At 41.6% G+C, this 24,274-nt stretch overlaps 1 protein-coding gene across 10 annotated transcripts in view; it reads left to right on the top strand.

Annotated features, from left to right (window-relative positions):
• Window positions 1-24,274, top strand: part of LOC123762901 (mitochondrial potassium channel ATP-binding subunit) — an 848,556-nt gene that overhangs the window by 724,349 nt on the left and 99,933 nt on the right. For 8 of the 10 annotated variants that reach the window (XM_069302213.1, XM_069302219.1, XM_069302214.1 and 5 more), the window contains one exon: window positions 2,316-2,463. The exons of the other annotated variants lie outside the window; for them this stretch is intronic. In XM_069302213.1, coding sequence (XP_069158314.1) covers window positions 2,316-2,463 — 148 coding nt within the window. The remainder of the gene's footprint in view (window positions 1-2,315; window positions 2,464-24,274) is intronic. 10 annotated transcript variants of the gene reach the window in all.

The following is a 24,274-nucleotide window of genomic DNA, read 5'->3' as shown; positions in this document are numbered from 1 at the left end:
GTTGATTCAATTATGTTCATCAAACAGTGAACAAATACTTTGTCGGTTATTACACTATATACACAGGTTATATATAAGTATCTGCATGTTTTGTTCACCATGACGAACTACTAAGTTGGTATGCTGAGTGGCAGTGGCAGTGGCAGGCAGTGACTTGCTGCCACTGGCTGCCACTCCCTCCCTCACCTCACCTCACCTGACTTGCCACCATTCTCCACTCAATGGGCTTGGTAGCTCACTCAATACTGAGGCCCCTAACATCCAGGAGTTTGGCCCACGATTTTTTTTTAAAATGCCGTCTGTTTACAAGAGCCCTGATGAAGGTGTGGTGAACCCCGTGTATCCGCGGGCCGTTTAAATCTTGTGTAGTACTCTAAAGCATCACATGATGCGATGCGCAATTTACTGCAAGTCGGTCAAAGCATCATATGATGCGATGCGCAATTGAAGGGTTAAAGAAACAAGCAAATGCCACACTCTGCCGCCGCTTGTCTGTGCAGCATTCCTCCTCCTCCCCCCCTCCCCCCCCCCCCCAAGTGGGAGGGGAATGCTGGAATCCCCTTCCAGGCTACCCAACAACTTTAGTTTGTTTGCTGATGTTGCCTGGGGCAGACGTTGACTCTGGCCTCAGATTCTAGGCAGTTGTGTACCTTAGTGATGTGTTCTGCTGTGTGTGATGCACGGTGGCCTCCCCCTATTTAAAAAGACAAGCAAACGTCACACTCTCCCGCCACTTGTCCATGCAGCCCTCCCCTCCCCAGGAGGGGGAGCTCCATACCCTCTGCCCCGCTACCCAACAATTCCAGTTTGTTTGCTGATGTCTGGGGCTGGCATTGACTCTGGCCTCAGATTCTAGGCAGTTGTGTACCTTAGTGGTGTGTTCTTACTGTGTGTCCAGGAGAACTTTGAGAACTTTTTTCCTAGGCACCCTGTAAGTACTACCCTTTTATTCTAGGGTTCCCTTCCATAGAACTTTCGGTAACCTCCTCCATCAAGGTCTTTACTGCTCAACATTTACCCCGACCTTTGGGCCTACTGGGGTTTTCGTGGCCTTTGTTTGGCTTTGGGTAGGAAGTGGAAGCATTTGTTGGTAGGGGGTGCAAGGTACAGTGTAGCTTACCTACATACGTGACGGCCAGTTTGTATTCCTTTTGGGGATGTTGTCCTTTTGCAGGGTTTTCTGGAGGGAGCCCCTTCAGCTTCCCAGAGCTATCTGGGCTGATATGAATGTATTAGACCCTGGCATCAAAAGAAATGGAGTTCTTAGGCCTACCAGGGACCAAGAGCCAGAACCTGGCCCCCCTCAGAGAGCCACGAGGAGCAATGGCCTATAGAAACCCCTGTGTGGTTAGAAGCATTCTGTGTCTGCCATGGACTGGGTCAGGCACCCAGAAAGGTAGGCGCCCCAAAACAAACCCTATCTGGTTAAGAAATTGCTACAGAAAGCCGAACTGTTGGATAGAACTCCCCAAATGAAAACGAGCAAACGAGCATGATGTCACCACCATCTTGAAATTATCTTGAGATGATTTCGGGGCTTTAGTGTCCTCGTGGCCCGGTCCTCGACCACGCCTTCACCCCCAGGAAGCAGCCCGTGACAGCTGACTAACGCTCAGGTATCTATTTTACTGCTAGGTAACAGGAGCATAGGGTGAAAGAAACTCTGCCCATTGTTTCTCGCCGGTGCCCGGGATCGAGCCCGGGACCACAGGATCACAAGTCCAGTGTGCTGTCCGCAGTCGGCCGACCGGCCGACCAGACCATCACTGCGCCGCTGTCTGTACAATTGATTTTTTTTATATTTTTCCTGTGATCAGGGAACACGACTTAACAGGTTAGGAAGAAAAAAGTTTTTTTTTTTTTTGTATGCGCCTGTGGGTGACAAATGCTAAATAGCCAGGCGCCATTTAAGGATTAAGTTGTAGGGCAAGTTCTGCCCCATGTTCGGTTTTTGGTTGCAATTTCTTACCTAGTGGGGTTTGTTTTGTTATGCCTACCTTTCTGGGTGCCAACCCCAGTTGTTGGCATACATGGATTGCCCCCAACCACATGGGGGTTTCTATAGGAAATTGCTCCTTTTGCCTCTCTGAGGGGGCCAGGTTCTGGCTCATGGTCCCTGGTAGACTGAATTCCTATTGACTGTTGCCCTAGACTAATATAACACATATCAGCCTGATAGCTCCAAGGAGCCTCCTAGCTCTCCCAAAAAATGGCATTTCATTACATTCACTGCCAGTTTTTTGCCAAAGTATGAATAACAAATTTGTTAAAGTACTGAACAGGGATTCCTTTTTAATTTATTATTTCTCTTGCAGTGCTCTTGATGCAGAGTCAGAAGCTGTGGTACAGGCTGCTCTTGAAAACTGTATTGAAGGACGAACTGTACTCATTATTGCTCATCGACTTTCTACAATCCAGAAAGCTAATGTCATTGCTGTCATGGCTCATGGAAAATTGGCAGAGGTTAGTTAAACAGGAGTACCTTTTGTTGCTCCTGAGGGTGTTCAACATTACACTAGAGACAGGAGAGGTACTGGAAATCTGGAAAGGCAAATGTAGTTCCAATACTCAAGGAAGGGGACAGACACAAAGCACCGCACTATAGATCATTGACATTAATCCCAGGGCTGCTTTTGCAATTATAGCCTAAAACATGCCCAGGCACAAGAAAAACAAAAATAAAAAAATATTTCTTCCCATAAAAGTGTTCATTTGTGTTCCCTGATCATGGGGGGGGGGGGGGAAATCCCAGGTGGCATATTTTGGCTGCAATAGGGTGGGGAAGTCTGGCAAAAAAAAAGATGCGTTGACAAAGCAAGGGTTGGAGAGAGGTCTGCTCCGCCCGAGCTGTCAATCCTGAGTTGCCACAAAAATATTATTACCTAATTATTTCAATGTCTCTGATTTTTTTTCAGTAATATTATTCAATAGTGTGTAGTGTGATATATTTATGTAATAAAATATGTGAGCCAAAGCTATATTCAAAATTATGGTGTGCATATGGTGATTCAGTTAATATGTTCATAAAACAATAAACAGTTTTGCTGTTATTACACTATATACACAGGCTATATATAAGTATCTGCATGTTTTGTTCACCATAATGAACCACTAAGTTGGTATGGTGACTCAAAGCAATAAGGGGTGGCTGCCACACCATCCAGCCACTCGCCGCCACTCCCTCCCTCAACAACCTCTCACTCACCAACATTCTCCTCCTGCCATACTGTTTTTGCTTTTATTTATTATATACAGATGTTATATATAAATATCTACATGCTTTGTTCACCATAACGGTACAACTAAGGTGGTATGGTGAGTTCGGGCAATAAGAGAGGTTCCCCCCCCCACACACACAGCTGATGGCTGCCTCCCTCACTGGTTCAAGACCAGACTCACTAACATTTCTTCCCCAACAATACTGTTTGCGGTGTTATTACACTATATACACACGTTATATATAAGTATCTACATATTTTATTCACCATAACTGTACAACTAAGCTTGTATGGTGAATTCACACAATAAGAAAGGTTGCAACACACACATTCAGCTGACAGCTGCCTCCCTCACTGGCTCAAGGCCAGATGCACTAAAATTTCTCCCCCAACAATACTGTTTGTGATGTTATTACACTACATGCATACATACATTATATATAAGTATCTACCTGTTTTATTCACCATAACTGTACAACTAAGCTGGTATGATGTGCAAAGAGCATAATGGTTACCCTCTACACAGTTAGACAAGTCATGCAGACGACGACGCCACTGTCACCTAAATGGTTCCTCCCAACATTATCCTTTTGCTGTTATTACACTAATACACATGTTATATATAAGTATCTACATTTGTGTTCACCACAGAGAGCCACTGAACTGGTATGGTGAGTGCAGACAATAATAGGAGGCCCACACCACCTACAGCGTCTGGTAGCTTAGAGGACAGTGTGCAGGACTCATAATTCTGTGGCCCAGGTTCGATTCCCGGACCAGGCAGAAACAAATGGACAATGTTTCTTTCACCCTGATGCTCTTGTTACCTAGCAGTAAATAGGTACTAGGGAGTTAGACAGCTGTTACGGAGCTGCTTCCTGGGTGTGTGTGTGTGTCTAGGGGGAAAAACAAAAAAAAAGTTAGTTAGTAGTTAGTTACAGTTGATTGTTTGACAGATGAGAGGCGGGCTGAAAGAGCAGAGCTCAACCCCCGCAAGAACAACTAGGTGAATACACAGAGCCAGCAGAGGATGCTATCTCCCTCCCTCCCTCCCTCCTTCAGCATTACTCCTCACACCATACAGCACAGCACTAATTATCACAGCAATCCTGCTGTTATTAAAATCCAGGTCATTTTTCTCACAGTCAGAGGTTTTCTGTAATACTAATATCGGTAAATAATATCAGTTACATATATTTTCTGTGGGGAGCCCCTATGGCTCCCTGGAGCTTATCGGGCTAATGTATGTTATATTAGACCTGGACATTAGCTATGGAATTCAGACCTACCAGGGACCAGCGCCAGAACCTGGCCCCTTCAGAGAGGTTTCAGGGAGCAATGGCCCTGGAAAACCCCGTTGTGGTTGGGGGTTTTCCTTATCTGCCATCGACCGGGGTTAGGCACCTAGAAAAGTAGGCATAAAAAAAAACCCACATGGTAAAAAACTAAAACAAAAAATTGAACAGACAGGTAGAAACTCTCTACAATCCCAAGGAAACAAGCAAACATCAGATTTTACTGTCGCGCCAATTGTTCGCGCAGCCCTCCTTGCACCGAAATGGGGAGGGGAGGGACCCTGGACCTCACCGCAACGGCAGCCGACAACCAGTTCGTAAGCTAATGTCAACTGGGACAGACGTTTCTCTGGCCTCAGTTTTCTAGGCGGTATTTGCCTTCATGCCATTCACTGCCGTGTGTTGTGTTGTGTTGTGCGGTGGCTAGGTGTTCTCATCAGTACCGGGGCTGCATGCATTTAGCGGCTTCCTTCCTTAAGCGCACTGTGAGTACTGCCCTTGCGTGACAGGGTTATTTTCCCTGGGGCGTTCGGGAACCTTTCCCTTAGAGGTTCTTGCTGCTCGGCTTTTGCCTTGCCCTTGGGGCCACCTGGGGCTTGGGTAGGGACTGGTGTTGTGCTGGTTAGGGCATCAAGGTCTTGTGCGGTCTACAACCTACGCGGCGACTGCTTCCTATTGCCTCTGGGGATGGTGTACTTTTGCAGGGATTTTCTTTTGTTTTTATTTTCTTTGCCAGGTGGGGGAGTCCGCCTAGTGTGTGGCTATAGTTCCACTGGTAGTGTTTGGTGGCCCTCTGCTAAGCTCCTGTGATTGTACATGTCGCAGGGGTTTTCAGTGTTTCATCTACCCCTTGTTAGCTTGGGTGTTAACCCTTAAATGACGCATGGCTATATACCATTTGACATCCACAGGCGCATACCAAAAAAAAAAAAAATCTTTTTTCTTCTTAACCCTCAAACCGCGCATATCATATATAAATGATATCAGTGACAAAACCGAAACCGCGCACATCATTTATATATGATTTCATGTCTAGCGCTATAATTTAAACGCCCCGCCTGGGATAGGGGCAGCTATAGTACAGCCACGACTGATAGTTGCCAGATGCCACCTAGAAAAAAAATCCAAGCCAACATTCTTGGGGGTTACAGCGTCAGTATTGAGCAAGCCACCAAGGCTGGTGCACGTAGCACGAGCTCACAGCACTGCTGTTCAGCTTGTGTCCACAGCATCGCCTACAAATACCATAATATAAATGATACTGCTATTATTTAGCAGTGATAGTATTACTGAAGCCCCCTGACTGTGATAAAACTGACCAGGATTCTGATAATAGCAGGATTGTGGTGATATTTAGCGCTGTGCTCCATGGAGGGAGGAGTAAGGCTGTGGGAGGGAGGGTTGTGGTGTCGTTTTCTGGCTGTGTGTGGCCACCATTTATTGACTGCACTCACCATACCAGCTTAGTGGTTCGATATGGTGAACACAAATGTAGATACTTATATATAACGTGTGTATAGTGTGAGATAACAGCGAGAGGAGTAGGTTGGGGGCCGCCATTTTGGTGAGGGAGGAGCGTCGTCTGCACGACTTGGCATGTTGTTTACTGATGGCCACTATGGTCTTTGGGCACCATACCAGCTTATTTGTTCAGGTATGGTGAATAAAACAGGTAGATACTTATATATAATGTGTGTATATAGCATAATAACACAACAAACAATATTGTTGATGGACAAATATTAGTGCGTCTGGCCTTGAGGGCGGCGCCGATCAGCTGACTGTGTGACTAGCTATGTCTTATGGCCTTTACTCACCATACAAGCTTAGATGTACAGTTATGGTGAACAAAACATGTAAATACGTATATATAACGTCTGTGTATAGTGAATAAATACAGAAGGAGTATTGTGGGAGGTGAATGAGGGTGAGTGAGGTGGTGTTGAGGGAGGGAGTGGCAGTGAGTGGCTCGCTGGTGTTTGGCGGTCACTCCTCGTTGCTTTTTGACTCACAAGACCAACTTAGTAGTTCGTTATGGTGTACAAAGCATGCAAATACTTATATATAACCTGTGTATATAGTGTAACAACAGCAAAACTATTTGTTTATTGTTTTATGAACATAATAATTGAATCACTAATATGCACACCATAATTTTGAGTACAACGATGGCTCACACATTTTATAATATAAATATACCACAATTCACTGTATGGAATAATATTACTGCAAAAAAACTAAGAAAAAATCAATCAGAGACATTGAAATAATTAGGTAATAATATATTTGTGGCAACTGCCGTCTGACAGCTCGGGCGGAGTAGACCTCGTCTCGCGAAGGCTCTGCCAACGCCCCATTTTTGCCACACTTCCCTACCCTATTGCGGCTAAAATATGCCACCTACGATTTTTTTGTTATTTTTTCCGTGATCAGGGAACAAAAATGAACACTTCTATAAGACGAAAGAATTTTTTGGATTTTTTTTTTTGTTGCGCCTGTGGGTGTTAATTCCATTTGGGCCCCTAGCGGTTTGAGGGTTAACCTGTTAATTTGTGTTCATTGATCATGGGAAAAATAATAAAAAAATCGTAAGTGGCATATATTGCCCGCTATAGGGCAGGGAAGTCTGGCAAAAAACAGGAGCTGACTCAGCGTGCGTCCCAGGCGGTCTGTTGATCGCCAGCTGTCAGGCCGGAGTTGCCACAAAGAGATAATTACCTAATTATTTCAATGTCTCTGATTGATTTTTCATAGTTTTTTGCTGTAATATTATTCAATAGTGTGTAGTTTGATATATTTATATAATAAAATGAGTGAATCATCGCTGTACTCAAAAATATGGTGTGCATATTGTTGATTCAATTATGTTCTTCAATCAGTGAACAAATACTTTGTCGGTTATAACACTATATACACGGGTTATATATAAGTATCTGCATGTTTTGTTCACCATAACGAACCACTAAGTTGCTCTTATGAGTCAAAAAGTAACGAGGAGTGACCGCCGTGTAGCAGCCAGCCACTCACGGCCTCCCTCAAGTCACCTGAGTCACCCACATTCTCCTCCCACAATACTGTTTTGTTCACCATAACTGTACATCTAAGCTTGTATGGTGAGTAAAGGCACAAAGACGTAGGACCTCACACAGTCACCTGATGGCTGCCGCCCTCATGGCCAGATGCACTAATATTTCTCCTCCAACAATACTATTTGTGGTGTTATTATGCTATATACACACATTATATATAAATATCTACCTGTTTTATTCGCCATACTTGTACAAGTAAACTGGTATGGTGCCCAAAGACCATCATGGTAACCAGTAAGCAACACCGTCGTCTGCACGGTGGCGTCGTGCAGACGACGCCACCTCCCTCACAAAAATGGCGGCTCCCAACCTACTCTTGCTGTTTATACCCTCTATACACATGTTATATATAAGTATCTACATTTGTGTTCACCATAGCAAACCACTAAGCTGGTATAGTGAGTGCAGTCAATCAAGGTGGCCACACACAGTCAGAAGACATCGCCACTACCCTCCTTCCCACAGCATTACTCCTCCCTCCATGGCGCACAGCGCTAAATATCACCATAATCCTGCTATTGTCAGAACCCTGGTCAGTTTTATCACAGTCAGGGGTCTTCTGTAATAATATCACCGCTACATAATAGCATAAACAAGTATATTATGGCATTTTTAGGCGATGCTGTGGTCACAAGCTGAACAGCAGTGCTGTGAGCTCATGCTGCGTGCGTCAGGCTTGGCTGCTCACTCAATACTGAGGCCCTTCACACCCAGGAATTTGGCCCACGATTTTAAAAAAAACGGCGTCTGTTTACAAGAGCCCTGATGAAGGAGTGGTGAACCCCGTGTATCCGCGGGCCGTTTAAATCTTGCGTAGTACTCCAAAGCATCACATGATACGATGCGCAATTTACTGCAAGTCGGTCAAAGCATCATATGATGCGATGCGCAATTGAAGGGTTAACCTGTTAGCAACACCTTACCCGGGCTTCCCGTAGCAGTCAGTCAACGGGCCCTGTAAAACCCTGTTTGGACTCGGTGGACCACTGGATGTGTGTACCGGGTTCCATCCCGTCTTGCACAAAGTGATAGGGGTAGGCAAACCAGTAAAGTGGTACATAAAGGCAAACCAACAAAATTAATAGAGAGAGGGGGAGTGAAGAATAAGGAGAGGGGGAACAAGTTCCTGAAGATTGCATACACCAACATAGATGGAGTGAGATCGAAGATACTGGAGTTAAGTGATGTAATACAGCTGCAGACACCAGACATTGTTGCACTCACGGAGACAAAACTTGAAGATGTAATTTTAAATGAGGTCATATTCCCAAGGGGCTACTCAATTTGGAGACGGGACAGAAAAATTAGAAAAGGCGGTGGCGTTGCTGTGCTGGTAAAAGAACACCTAAAGGTGAACGAAATAATGACTGCCAATCCACAAGAAGTTGACATAATAGCACTATAGATCTGCCATGAGGATGATAAACTAATGATAATAAATGCATATAGTCCACCGCCAAGCAGCACATGGTCAAAGGAGGAGCTAGATAGTAAACGTGAAGGTCTTATAACAATAATGAGAGAGATTATAGCGAGAGCGGATAACGATAGATCACGACTGTTGATAGTCGGTGACTTCAACTTGAAATCCATAGACTGGGAAGCATATGAAGCTAAAACAAAAGATTTTTGGACCTGTAAATTTGTAGACCTCATCCTGGTAACATTCTTGTATCAACATGTTAAATAAGCTACGAGGATGAGGGAAGGGGACGTTCCCTCCATGCTAGATTTGATATTTACCAGGAAGGAGGAAGAGATATTTGACATTCAGTACCTTCCTCCCTTGGGTAAAAGTGACCATGTCTTTTTGGGAATAAAGTATGCAATGCGTTATAAGCTGGAAGAAAATAAGGAGGTTGAAGCAGTTAAAAAACCAGACTTCAGGAGAGGACATTATGGCGAAATTAGAAATTTTTTTAGTGAGTATAATTGGACAGACTTGATGCTAGGCAAGGAAGTGAATGAGATGTATGTCAAGTTTTGTGAAATATATGATAAAGGCACAAAAAAATTTATACCAAAACAGAGATGCAGAACTAGGAAACAGGATTGGTTCAATAGAAATTGTGAGAGGGCTAGAGACCAAAAGACACAAAAATGGAATCAATACAGGAAGAGGCCGAACCCCCAAACATACCAGCGATACAAAGATGCTAGAAACAACTACACGGCAGTGAGGAGAGAGGCAGAAAGAAATTTTGAAAAAGGGATTGCAGACAAATGTAAAACAGAACCAGGTCTATTCTATAAATTCATAAACAAAAAATTGCAGGTAAAGGATAATATTCAGAGGTTGAAAATGGGAAATAGATTCACGGAAGATGAAAAGGAAATGTGTGAAACACTAAACGAAAAGTTCCAAAGTGTGTTTGTACAAAATGAAATCTTTAGGGAACCAGATACAATAAGAATTCCAGAGAACAACATAGAGCACATAGAGGTGTCTAGAGACGAAGTGGAAAAAATGCTCAAGGAGCTCGGTAAGGACAAAGCAGCTGGCCCAGATGGCGTTTCACCATGGGTTCTGAGAGAATGTGCATCTGAGCTCAGCATTCCACTTCACCTGATCTTTCAGGCATCCCTGTGTACAGGAATCGTAGCAGACGTGTGGAAACAGGCTAACATAGTTCCAATCTACAAAAGTGGCAGCAGGGAAGACCCCCTCAATTATAGACCTGTATCATTGACAAGTGTAATAGTGAAAGTATTGGAAAAACTAATCAAAACTAAATGGGTAGAACAACTAGAGAGAAATGATATAATATCAGACAGACAGTATGGTTTTCGATCTAGAAGATCCTGTGTATCGAATTTACTCAGTTTCTATGATCGAGCCACAGAGATATTACAGGAAAGAGATTGTTGGGTTGACTGCATCTATCTGGACCTAAAAAAGGCTTTCGACAGAGTTCCACATAAGAGGTTGTTCTGGAAACTGGAAAGTATTGGAGGGGTGACAGGTAAGCTTCTATCATGGATGAAAAATTTTCTGACTGATAGAAAAATGAGGGCAGTAATCAGTGGCAATGTATCGGAATGGAGAAATGTCACAAGTGGAGTACCACAGGGTTCAGTTCTTGCACCAGTGATGTTTATTGTGTACATAAATGATCTACCAGTTGGTATACAGAATTATATGAACATGTTTGCTGATGATGCTAAGATAATAGGAAGAATAAGAAATTTAGATGATTGTCATGCCCTTCAAGAAGACCTGGACAAAATAAGTATATGGAGCACCACCTGCCAAATGGAATTTAATGTTAATAAATGTCATGTTATGGAATGTGGAATAGGAGAACATAGACCCCATACAACCTATATATTATGTGAGAAATCTTTAAAGAATTCTGATAAAGAAAGAGATCTAGGGGTGGTTCTAGATAGAAAACTATCACCTGAGGACCACATAAAGAATATTGTGCAAGGAGCCTATGCGATGCTTTCTAACTTCAGAATTGCATTTAAATACATGGATGGCGATATACTAAAGAAATTGTTCATGACTTTTGTTAGGCCAAAGCTAGAATATGCAGTTGTTGTGTGGTGCCCATATCTTAAGAAGCACATCAACAAACTGGAAAAGGTGCAAAGACATGCTACTAAGTGGCTCCCAGAACTGAAGGGTAAGAGCTACGAGGAGAGGTTAGAAGCATTAAACATGCCAAAACTAGAAGACAGAAGAAAAAGAGGTGATATGATCACTACATACAAAATAGTAACAGGAATTGATAAAATCGACAGGGAAGATTTCCTGAGACCTGGCACTTCAAGAACAAGAGGTCATAGATTTAAACTAGCTAAACACAGATGCCGAAGAAATATAAGAAAATTCACCTTCGCAAATAGAGTGGTTGACGGTTGGAACAAGTTAAGTGAGAAGGTGGTGGAGGCCAAGACTGTCAGTAGTTTCAAAGCGTTATATGACAAAGAGTGCTGGGAAGACGGGACACCACGAGCGTAGCTCTCATCCTGTAACTGCACTTAGGTAATTACACTTAGGTAATTACACACACACACTCACTCTCTCCCTCTCATAAGGGAGGTGGTGGCCGAGTGGACAGCGCTCTAGACTCGTGGACCTAGGGAGTAAATATTACTCTTTACTGCTATGTAACAAGATTTTGTTGGTACATTTTAATGTAAATTCACAACTCTTCGCGCCGGAAACAAGTCATGAGAGAGCCACACAATAATTTTCGGATCTAATCTTCATTCTTTCTCAATGTGTTGTATACAATGAAATGAATATACATTGCTCTGTTGTGAACATTGTATACAGTACCTCAAGATATACATCCCACAACAGTTAACTAGCTCCCAGATACCTAATTAATTCCCTACTCTCTCTAAAATGTTAATGTGATGTCACCGAGCAGTAAATAGGTACCTGGAAATTAGACAGCTGCTACAGGTTACTTCCTGGTGTGTAATTACCTAAGTGTAATTACCTAAGTGTAGTTACAGGATGAGAGCTACGCTCGTGGTGTCCCGTCTTCCCAGCACTCTTTGTCATATAACGCTTTGAAACTACTGACGGTCTTGGCCTCCACCACCTTCTCACTTAACTTGTTCCAACCGTCTACCACTCTATTTGCGAAGGTGAATTTTCTTATATTTCTTCGGCATCTGTGTTTAGCTAGTTTAAATCTATGACCTCTTGTTCTTGAAATTCCAGGTCTCAGGAAGTCTTCCCTGTCGATTTTATCAATTCCTGTAACTATTTTGTATGTAGTGATCATATCACCTCTTTTTCTTCTGTCTTCTAGTTTTGGCATATTTAATGCTTCTAACCTCTCCTCGTAGCTCTTGCCCTTCAGTTCTGGGAGCCACTTAGTAGAATGTGTGTGTGTGTGTGTGTGTGTGTGTGTGTGTAATTACCTAAGTGTAATTACCTAAGTGTAGTTACAGGATGAGAGCTACGCTCGTGGATCATATCACCTCTTTTTCTTCTGTCTTCTAGTTTTTTCATGTTTAATGCTTCTAACCTCTCCTCGTAGCTCTTGCCCTTCAGTTCTGGGAGTCACTTAGTAGCATGTCTTTGCACCTTTTCCAGTTTGTTGATGTGATTCTTAAGATATGGGCACCACACAACAGCTGCATATTCTAGCTTTGGCCTAACAAAAGTCATGAACAATTTCTTTAGTATATAGCCATCCATGTATTTAAATGCAATTCTGAAGTTAGAAAGCATAGCATAGGCTCCTTGCACAATATTCTTTATGTGGTCCTCAGGTGATAGTTTTCTATCTAGAACCACCCCTAGATCTCTTTCTTTATCAGAATTCTTTAAAGATTTCTCACATAATATATAGGTTGTGTGGGGTCTATGTTCTCCTATTCCACATTCCATAACATGACATTTATTAACATTAAATTCCATTTGCCAAGTGGTGCTCCATATACTTATTTTGTCCAGGTCTTCTTGAAGGGCATGACAATCATCTAAATTTCTTATCCTTCCTATTATCTTAGCATCATCAGCAAACATGTTCATATAATTCTGTATACCAACTGGTAGATCATTTATGTACACAATAAACATCACTGGTGCAAGAACTGAACCCTTTGGTACTCCACTTGTGACATTTCTCCATTCCGATACATTGCCTCTGATTACTGCCCTCATTTTTCTATCAGTCAGAAAATTTTTCATCCATGATAGAAGCTTACCTGTCACCCCTCCAATATTTTCCAGTTTCCAAAACAACCTCTTATGTGGAACTCTGTCGAAAGCCTTTTTTAGGTCCAGATAGATGCAGTCAACCCAACCATCTCTTTCCTGTAATATCTCTGTGGCTCGATCATAGAAACTGAGTAAATTCGATACACAGGATCTTCCAGATCGAAAACCATACTGTCTGTCTGATATTATATCATTTCTCTCCAGGTGTTCTACCCATTTAGTTTTGATTAGTTTTTCCAATACTTTCACTATTACACTTGTCAATGATACAGGTCTATAATTGAGGGGATCTTCCCTGCTGCCACTTTTGTAGATTGGAACTATGTTAGCCTGTTTCCACACGTCTGCTACGATTCCTGTACACAGGGATGCCTGAAAGATCAGGTGAAGTGGAATGCTGAGCTCAGATGCACATTCTCTCAGAACCCATGGTGAAACGCCATCTGGGCCAGCTGCTTTGTTCTTACCGAGCTCCTTTAGCATATTTTCCACTTCGTCTCTAGACACCTCTATGTGCTCTATGTTGTTCTCTGGAATTCTTATTGTATCTGGTTCCCTAAAGATTTCATTTTGTACAAACACAAACATTTTGTGTGTAATTACCTAAGTGTAATTACCTAATTAGTGTGTGTGTGTGTGTGTGTGCACGCGAGAGAAAAAAAATTAGTTAGTAATAGTTGATTGACAGTTGAGAGGCGGGCCGAATGAGCAGAGTTCAACCCGCGCCTGCACAACTAGGTGAATACTCTCTCACTCTCTCTCACCACCCACATATGTGTTGTATGTGGATGCTGAAGTTCAGTCTCTTGTCTATGTATAGGTCAAGGAACTTTCCATAATCATTATTGCTAATGTTAACATTGTCTATCTGAAGTTGAATTTGGTTTCAGGATTTACTTCCGAACAAAAATAGTAGTCGGTCTTTTTTATGTTTAATGTGAGTTTGTTAGTTTACATCCATGAGTGGACTTTTTAAATCTGTTATTTTCATTATTATATAGTGCGTTTGGGTTGGGGTCTGAATAGATGAAGGTAGCATCGTCAGCACTTATGTTTACACTTATTGGAAGTATCTAAGTATCAACTAAAGTATCTTCACACTTTACTTAAACTTTAGTAGCTATTTTCTGGACCATTCCTCAAGTTTCGGAGGTCAACGAAGATGGAATTCACATGAAATGGATTGTGTTACCATCACTAATAATGTGTTTTCTCTGTCTAGCTTCAGACACGGTCATGTTACAATTGTGTCTTAGAGAGTTGCGTGCAATTAAGGATGATAGAAATCACTTACAATTAATGCAGGATGGTAGAAAATCACTTACAATTAATGCATCAAGTTTGGAGACTTGAATTGAAATTGAAATTGAAATAAGTTTATTGAGGTAAAATACACACAAAGGGATGAGGTAGCTCAAGCTATTCTCACCCCGTTCAGTACATCGTGTTAATACATACATAGACACACACACTTGTACACATTTTAGTGTAACAAGCAAGGCAAATAGTTCTGTCTGATGGGTAGAGGCAACTGCACTTGCAGCTGCACCCGTGTGGCGGTGTAGGAAACCATCAATGTATATGATTTGAGAGAGAGAGAATGATCTGTGGACAGAGCATCAATATGGCGTAAGGTATTGGGCTTTGCCTCAAGATGAAGCATAATAAAGAACCCGAATATCAGGAGAAAAAATTACATTAAAACCTGTCCACATGATACATATATATAATCACGTTTTTAAACATTTCAGTTGTATTATTTGCATATATATATAATTAGGAAGTAATGTTTATCTGGGTAAGTTGTCAGCTTATATGAACTAATAGCTAGTGCGGCTTGTATATGGGTACATCCGGTCTCTTACCCTCGACTACGGCGGTAACTTTATGGTCAGGAAGCCACAAATATTTACAGTTCAACTTCAAGTATGTTTATTGAGACAAGAAAGAAATACATCTCAAAGGCATAGAGTTACTTAGGCAATTTCTACCCTCTCTACTTCAAGTCCCTCAAGGGGGGCACAAATTCAGTAAGTACAAAGAGATAATTAACATTACAAGAATCCCATTTAACATTGCAGGTTAATATAGTAAGCACAGCATCTAATTGTTACACTCTTGGGGCAAAATTCTTGTAGCTCCTAAGTATACTGTCTATCGTACCATTATCACACATCCAAACAATTTGATGTGGTACATTACTTATTTCCTTATTTCTATAGTTATCAATAAGTTGACACTAATAAATAATGTTCTAAGGTGTGGGCGTGCGGCATACTACATAATTTACACTCCTTATCTTTTTCACTGACATCAACACCGTATTGCCAGATATATTTGTATCCTAATCTTAATCTCATGTAAATTGAATCCTTCCAAGTTGACTTTCCTTTACCATAGGTGAAGGACGAGTTTGTATTTATTACTGAATAATTCTTAAGTGTGTTACTACTATCCACTATTGCCATTCTTTTTATCATTTCTTCATCCTCTTGGATCATCTTGATTCTTGTTTTTATTTGTTTCAAGGTTAACTGACATACAACATCAACAAGAGTTTTTTCAGTGGCTCTCTTCGCTATGTCATCAACTACCTCATTCAACAGTATTCCCACATGTGAAGGATCCACATTAATCCAAAGAGGAGCTTTGTGACCCACTGTCAACCATATTTAATAAATCAATAGAGTCAGGCAGAGTGCCAGAGTTTTGGAAAGTTGCTAATGTGATACCAGTTTTTAAGAAAGGAGATAGATCACTTGCGTCTAACTATCGACCAATTAGCCTAACGTCTATTGTGGGAAAGTTACTCGAATCTATAATAGCAAATAAAATTCGTCTTCATCTTGAAAAACATAAATTAATAATTGAGTCGCAACATGGTTTTATAAATGGCCGTTCATGTTTAACAAATTTGTTATCTTTTTATTCTAGCATTGTTGAGGCAGTTGATAGTGGTAAGGATTGCGATGTTGTATACCTTGACTTTAGCAAAGCTTTTGATACAGTGCCACATGAAAGACTGATTAAAAAAATAGAGTCTCATGGTATTGGGGGTGCTATATTAAGCTGGATTAGGGCATGGCTATACCAAAGGAAACAGAGAGTTAGTATAAATGGAATCAAGTCAGAGTGGGAAAATGTTGTAAGTGGAGTGCCTCAAGGCTCTGTCCTGGGACCTCTGTTGTTTATAATATATATAAATGATTTAGATTCAGGTTTGAGTAGCAACATTTGCAAATTTGCCGATGATACGAAAATCGGTAGGGAAATTAATTCGGAGGAGGACTCACTATCACTTCAAGTTGATCTAGATAGGGTTTTGAAATGGTCAAAGGATTGGCAGATGCAGTTTAATGCTGATAAATGTAAAGTTCTGAGGTTAGGTAATGATGATAGAGTTACAAGATACGAGCTAGATGGTGTTGTGATTGCGAAGTCGGATTGCGAAAGGGATCTGGGAGTTATGATTAGTAAGAATTTAAAACAAAAGGATCAATGCATAAATGTTCGTAATAAGGCAAATCGGACACTTGGATTTATTAATCGCAGCGTTAGTAACAAGACACCTGGTGTGGTTCTCAAGCTATATCTTGCTCTAGTTAGGCCCCATTTAGATTATGCAGTTCAGTTTAGGTCGCCATATTATAGAATGGATATAAATTCACTTGAACGTGTCCAGCGTAGGATGACTAAGTTAATTCCCCAAATTAGAAATCTTTCATATGAAGAAAGATTAACAAAGCTTAAGTTGCATTCACTGGAAAGGCGAAGAGTTAGGGGTGACATGATAGAGGTTTACAAGTGGATGAATGGACATAACCGGGGGGATATTAATAGGGTATTAAAAGTATCAACACAGGACAGAACACGAAACAATGGATATAAATTGGATAAGTTTAGATTTAGGAAAGACTTGGGTAAATACTGGTTCAGTAACAGGGTTGTTGATTTGTGGAACCAATTGCCGCGTAACATTGTGGAGGTGGGGTCCCTCGATTGTTTCAAGCACGGGTTGGACAAGTATATGAGTGGGATTGGGTGGTTATAGAATAGGAGCTGCCTCGTATGGGCCAATAGGCCTTCTGCAGTTACCTTTGTTCTTATGTTCTTATGTTCTTATCTTACTTTATATCCAGTTTTTCTAATTTCTTAACATTCTCTCTACACTCACAATATTCTGGTATACTGGGCGTCTGCTATTTAAAGACTCTAACGCTCCTCTGCTGTCAATAAAGAAGCAGGCATTTTTACCACATTTGACTACTTCCTGTAATCCTGCTAATACACCTTGGAGTTCAGGCTGCGTTGAAGAGACATTGTCAGTTAACCCTTAAATGGCGCATAGCTATATACCATTTGACACCCACAGGTGCATACCAAAAAAAAAAAAAAAAAATTATTTTTTCTTCCTAACCTGTTAATTTGTGTTCACTGATCACGGGAAAAATAATAAAAAAATCGTAAGTGCCATATAAAAATCGTAAGTGGTTTTTGCTTCTATATACAGACGTTATATATAAGTATTTACATGTTTTGTTCACCATAACTGTACATCTAAGCTTGTATGGTGAGTAAAGGCAGAGAGACGTAGCTACTCACACAGTCAGCTGGTGGCGGCCGCCCTCAAGGCCAGACGCACTAATATTTGTCCTTCAACAATACTGTTTGTGGTGTTATTACGCTATATACACACATTATATATAAATATCTACCTGTTTTATTCACCATACTTGTACAAGTAAACTGGTATGGTGCTCAAAGACCATCGTGGTCATCAGTAAACAACATGATAAGTCCTGCAGACGACGCTCATCCCTCACCAAAATGGCGGCTCCCAACCTCCTACTCTCGCTGTTATCTCACACTATACACACGTTATATATAAGTATCTACATTTGTGTTCACCATAGCGAACCACTAAGCTGGTATGGTGAGTGCAGTCAATAAAAGGTGGCCCCACACACTCAAATGACAACGCCACCATTCTCCCTCCCACAGCATTACTCCTCCCTCCATGGCGCACAGCGCTAAATATCACCACAATCCTGCTATTATCAGAACCCTGGTCAGTTTTATCACAGTCAGGGGTCTTCTGTAATAATATCATCGCTACATAATAGCATGAACAAGTATATTATGGCATTTGTAGGCGATGCTGTGGTCACAAGCTGAACAGCAGTGCTGTGAGCTCATGCTGCGTGCGTCAGGCTTAGTAGCTCACTCAATACTGAGGCCCCTAACACCCTGGGGTTTGGCCCACGATTTTTTTTAAAAATGGCGTCTGTTTACAAGAGCCCTGATGAAGGTGTGGTGAACCCCGTGTATCCGCGGGCCGTTTAAATCTTGCGTAGTACTCCAAAGCATCATATGATGCGATGCGCAATTTACTGCAAGTCGGTCAAAGCATCATATGATGCGATGCGCAATTGAAGGGTTAAGGGGCGTCCAATAACAGTATCTACAGTGCCGTTGTCAGTGTACTCCCTGATCAAGACTCCACATCCTGCCTTCCCATCCCTAGCTACTGATTTCACAATATACATGTAGAGTGTTTTCTGTAGGCAATTTCCTAATTATACAATCATATGTTGCCCTCAGCTCTCCTATTTCATACATACTTTTTTCTTTTCCAAGGGAGTAATAACTACATCTACATTACAATCCTCCCATGGTGGTGTGAATTTTCTCTTGGGCACAGCAATACACTCTGTAATAACATTATAATTAATAACATTAGAACATAAGGTATTCATATATGTTCTTTTCTTCATCATACATTGTTCATTACTTCCCACCTTTTGAACCTAGAGGATTAATTCATTAGCTCCCACACCTCTCATTAATCTAATGGCAGAGGCTACATTTATCTCTGCAATTCTATCCCCAATACTCTGCAGATTCAACTCCATCCTCATTATCTCAATCATAGCATTTCTTGGGCATCCTAAGATAATTCTCATGGCTTCATTTTGTACCTTCTCCAACTTGCCCATCCTACCTTTACCAAAACAAGAAATGACAGGTGCAGCATAATCAATAAGAGATCTTACAGTACTCAAGTATATCATTCGTAGCACAGGGACTCCCACTCCCTTTCCACAGCATGCCAAGGCCTTCATATTTACAGTGGGGCTCGGTCAGTCAATATGATTCCTTTGACATCACTCAACTTATGTATTCTGCTCTCGTATTGACAATTTCAATGATATCAAGAACATTTTGAATATCTTCTGACATAGATGGTGCTGTAGTTGATTGTTGTTCATGACTTGTCCAATGGGTCGCGACTGGTCTCATTAGCATCTCTCAGATTAGTGGGAAGAAATTCTTGTTGCAAGAATGTGTGTTCTCAGAGCTAACTAGGGTAACTAAAATACTTATTTCCTAAATAAATACTTTAACTGCAAATATTTGAAAATATATGGTATGTTTCAGAATTTCTGATGATATAGAACATATTGTGGTTTATAATTAAGTTCATAATATTTTTCATTTTTGTTCTTTATTATGCACCCCATAACCATCCCGTGGGCGGTGGTGTAAAGGGTTAGGGAGGCACATAATCGATTCAGGAACTGAACTCTCTAGTTCGTTTAGCTAAGCAAATAACAATCTTTAGACAAATAACAATCTTCACAATTATTAATGTTATATATACATGTACACATAATCATACATACATGTACATATATATACATATGCAGAAAATCCAGAGAAATGAAATATGGAATTTTCCGCATACAAATGATCATTGTTTCATGATCGTCAATTGCATATATACATATACATACATATACATTCACATACATATTCAATCACCCACACAAATACACACATCAATAATCTTTGTATCACAAGTCACTATACTAGGCACTTTACATCTATGGTGAGTCGTCCAATTACTAGTCTTGCTCTACACCCACCCAACTGGGCGGCAGCTTAACAGTCATGTGCTCTACACCCACCCAACTGGGCGGCACCTTAACAGTCATGTGCTCCACACCCACCCAACTGGGCGGCAGCTTTACAATCATTTGCATGAATTACTTACAGTAAGCAAATTTTAGATACTTTGCTAAGATTTCGGGCAGCACATCATTATAAATGAAGTACTTACACTTTTCTTGGCACCAATGATGGTGTTATCTCTGAATTCTGCGATTTTTTTAAAATTCCAGTACTGTATATAATGACGCAAAGTATGCGAATAGTTCTGCAATAGTGATCCTATCCTGCGTCATAATTTAGATACATATCTACTTCTGTTTTGTGTATTAAAATTACTACATTTTTATGTTAATTTCTTTCTGTAAATGATGATGATGATAAATTTCAATAAATGTAAGTAAGAACACTGGCGATGGTGTGGTATTGGCTATTTATTTGACCATATACAGTGGTACCTCGCATAACGAATTTAATCCGTGCCATGTTCGTCATGTGAAACGGACGTCATACAAAATGAGTGTCCCCCATGTAACCAGTGTGATGCACTGTGTTTATTGTGAAATTCCCCCAGTGTGCATGACATCAAATGTTCCCCAAAATATAATTTTTCTTTGTAAAATGATAAATTACTGTCCCTGAACATGTCTATGTAAAAATAATTACCAAATTCCACTTACTTTGGCTGTGAGGGCATGGACAAGGTGCGCTGTGACGTCATCAGGGCCTGGTCGCCCGTGTGTGAAGCTCCCAGACACGGTCGCGCAGGCCATTCAAGCACTGTGTGTTGCCACAAATATATGTTCAAATATTTTTTCTATGCATTTCCAATGCGGTTTTATTTGTTTCTTTTATCGTATATGATGCATATTTGTGACCTTTACAATATGTATACAGTAGAATGTTCATAATTTTCCATGAAACTGTGATACATGTGTCAGTAATGTGTCCACAATAAATGTTTATTGTCACAATATTACGTGGTAAAAATTCACTAAAATTACAATATGTACAGTTTCACAAACTATTTACACAGTAACACACTGTATTACATACTCAGTACTTTGAAGGTGCGTAATAGTCAACGAAGTAGTCCATGGTACACAGCGCGACTTTGCTCTCCTTGCACCAACTACAGATAGATTTTCGTTACCTGTTTTATCATTCTGTGTGCTAGCAAATAACGCACTCGCGTGCACCCTTGGCTTTAGTACTTGTAGGTGGTATGTAGCCAAGCTTGTAAAGCATAAGGTAGTATTGAAACGATTATAGGAAAAGCTCAATTTATAAGGTAGTCTTGAAAAGATCGCTTTGTAAAGTCCCACACAGGAAGAGATTCAGCTAGCCTTAAAGAGTGTCCATCAGTCAGGAAGAGATTCAGCTAGCCTCAAAGAGTGTACTCACCTAATTGTACTCACCTAATTGTGCTTGCGGGGGTTGAGCTCTGGCTCTTTGGTCCCGCCTCTCAACCGTCAATCAACTGGTGTACAGATTCCTGAGCCTATTGGGCTCTATCATATCTACATTTGAAACTGTGAATGGAGTCAGCCTCCACCACATCACTTCCTAATGCATTCCATTTGCTAACTACTCTGACACTGAAAAAGTTCTTTCTAACGTCTGTGGCTCATTTGGGTACTCAGCTTCCACCTGTGTCCCCTTGTTCGCGTCCCACCAGTGTTGAAAAGTTCATCCTTGTTTACCCGGTCGATTCCCCTGAGGATTTTGTAGGTTGTGATCATGTCCCCCCTTACTCTTCTGTCTTCCAGTGTCGTGAGGTGCATTTCCCGCAGCCTTTCCTCATAACTCATGCCTCTTAGTTCTGGGACTAGTCTAGTAGCATACCTTTGGACTTTTTCCAGCTTCGTCTTGTGCTTGACAAGGTACGGGCTCCATGCTGGGGCCGCATACTCCAGGATTGGTCTTACATATGTGGTGTACAAGATTCTGAATGATTCCTTACACAGGTTCCTGAACGCCGTTCTGATGTTAGCCAGCCTCGCATATGCCGCAGACGTTATTCTCTTTATGTGGGCTTCAGGAGACAGGTTTGGTGTGATATCAACTCCTAGATCTTTCTCTCTGTCTGTTTCATTAAGTACTTCATCTCCTATTCTGTATCCTGTGCCTGGCCTCCTGTTTCCACTGCCTAGTTTCATTACTTTGCATTTACTCGGGTTGAACTTCAACAGCCATTTGTTGGACCATTCACTCAGTCTATCCAGGTCATCTTGTAGCCTCCTACTATCATCCTCTGTTTCAATCCTCCTCATAATTTTTGCATCGTCGGCAAACATTGAGAGGAACGAATCTATACCCTCTGGGAGATCATTTACATATACCAGAAACAGTATAGGTCCAAGGACTGACCCCTGCGGGACTCCACTTGTGACGTCTCGCCAATCTGAGACCTCACCCCTCACACAGACTCGTTGTCTCCTGTTGCTTAGGTATTCCTCTATCCACCGGAGTACCTTCCCTCTCACTCCAGCCTGCATCTCCAACTTTCGCACTAGCCTCTTGTGTGGCACTGTATCAAAGGCTTTCTGACAATCCAAAAATATGCAGTCTGCCCACCCTTCTCTTTCTTGCCTTATTTTTGTTGCCTGGTCGTAGAATTCAAGTAACCCTGTGAGGCAGGACCTGCCATCCCTGAACCCATGTTGATGCTGTGTTACAAAGTTCCTTCGCTCCAGATGCTCCACTAGTTTTTTTCGCACAATCTTCTCCATCAGCTTGCATGGTATGCAGGTTAGGGACACTGGCCTGTAGTTCAGTGCCTCCTGTCTATCCCCTTTCTTGTATATCGGGACTACGTTAGCTGCTTTCCAAATATCTGGCAGTTCCCCTGTTGCCAGTGATTTGTTATACACTATGGAGAGTGGTAGGCTCAGTTCTCTTGCTCCTTCCTTTAGAACCCAAGGGGAGATTCCATCTGGGCCTATAGCCTTCGTCACGTCCAACTCTAGTAAACACTTCCTTACTTCCCCACTGGTAATCTCAAACTCTTCCAGTGGTTCCTGGTTAGCTATTCCCTCACTTACCTCTGGAATTTCTCCTTGTTCTAAGGTGAAGACCTCCTGGAATTTCTTATTCAATTCCTCACACACTTCCTTGTCATTTGTAGTGAATCCTTCCGCCCCTATCCTTAATCTCATAACCTGTTCCTTTACTGTTGTTTTTCTCCTAATGTGGCTATGCAACAATTTAGGCTGAGTCTTTGCCTTGCTTGCGATGTCATTTTCGTATTGTCTTTCTGCCTCTCTTCTCATCCTGACATATTCATTCCTGGCATTCTGGTATCTTTCTCTGCTCTCCAGTGTCCTGTTATTCCTATAGTTTCTCCATGCCTTTTTACTTTGCTGCTTAGCTAGCCTACATCTTTGATTAAACCATGGGTTTCTCATCTTCATTTCTCTGTTTTCCTTTTGGACTGGGACAAACTTGTTTGCTGCGTCCTTGCACTTCTGCGTGATGTAATCCATCATATCTTGGGCCGTCTTTCCCCTGAGCTCTGTTTCCCATGCTATATCTGTTAGGAATTTTCTTATCCCCTCATAGTTTCCCTTTCGGTATGCTAACCTTTTGGTTTCGGTATCCCTCCTCGAGTTCAATAACCCTTCTTCAATCAAGTACTCAAACACCAGTACACTGTGGTCGCTCATTCCTACTGGGTCCTCAAAACCGATTTCTCTTATGTCGGAGTCGTTCAGAGTGAAGACTAGGTCGAGTCTCGCTGGTTCGTCATTGCCTCTCATCCTTGTGGGTTCTCCGACATGCTGCGTTAAAAAGTTGCTTGTCACCACCTCCAATAGTTTGGCTCTCCACGTATCCTCGCCTCCATGCGGTTCCTTGTTCTCCCAGTCAATCTTTCCGTGATTGAAGTCGCCCATGATGAGCAGGTGGGATCTATTTCTACAGGCAGCAGAGGCTGCCCTCTCAATTATAGTGTTAACTGCCTTGTTGTTGTTTTCATACTCTTGACTGGGTCTCCTGTCATTTGGTGGAGGGTTGTATATTACTGCTACTACTATT

This window comes from Procambarus clarkii, chromosome 47, assembly GCF_040958095.1.
Source record: "Procambarus clarkii isolate CNS0578487 chromosome 47, FALCON_Pclarkii_2.0, whole genome shotgun sequence".
NCBI classification, from domain to species: domain Eukaryota; kingdom Metazoa; phylum Arthropoda; class Malacostraca; order Decapoda; family Cambaridae; genus Procambarus; species Procambarus clarkii.
Note: the sequence above shows the minus strand (reverse complement) of the source record. Positions and strands in the feature narration are given on the sequence as shown.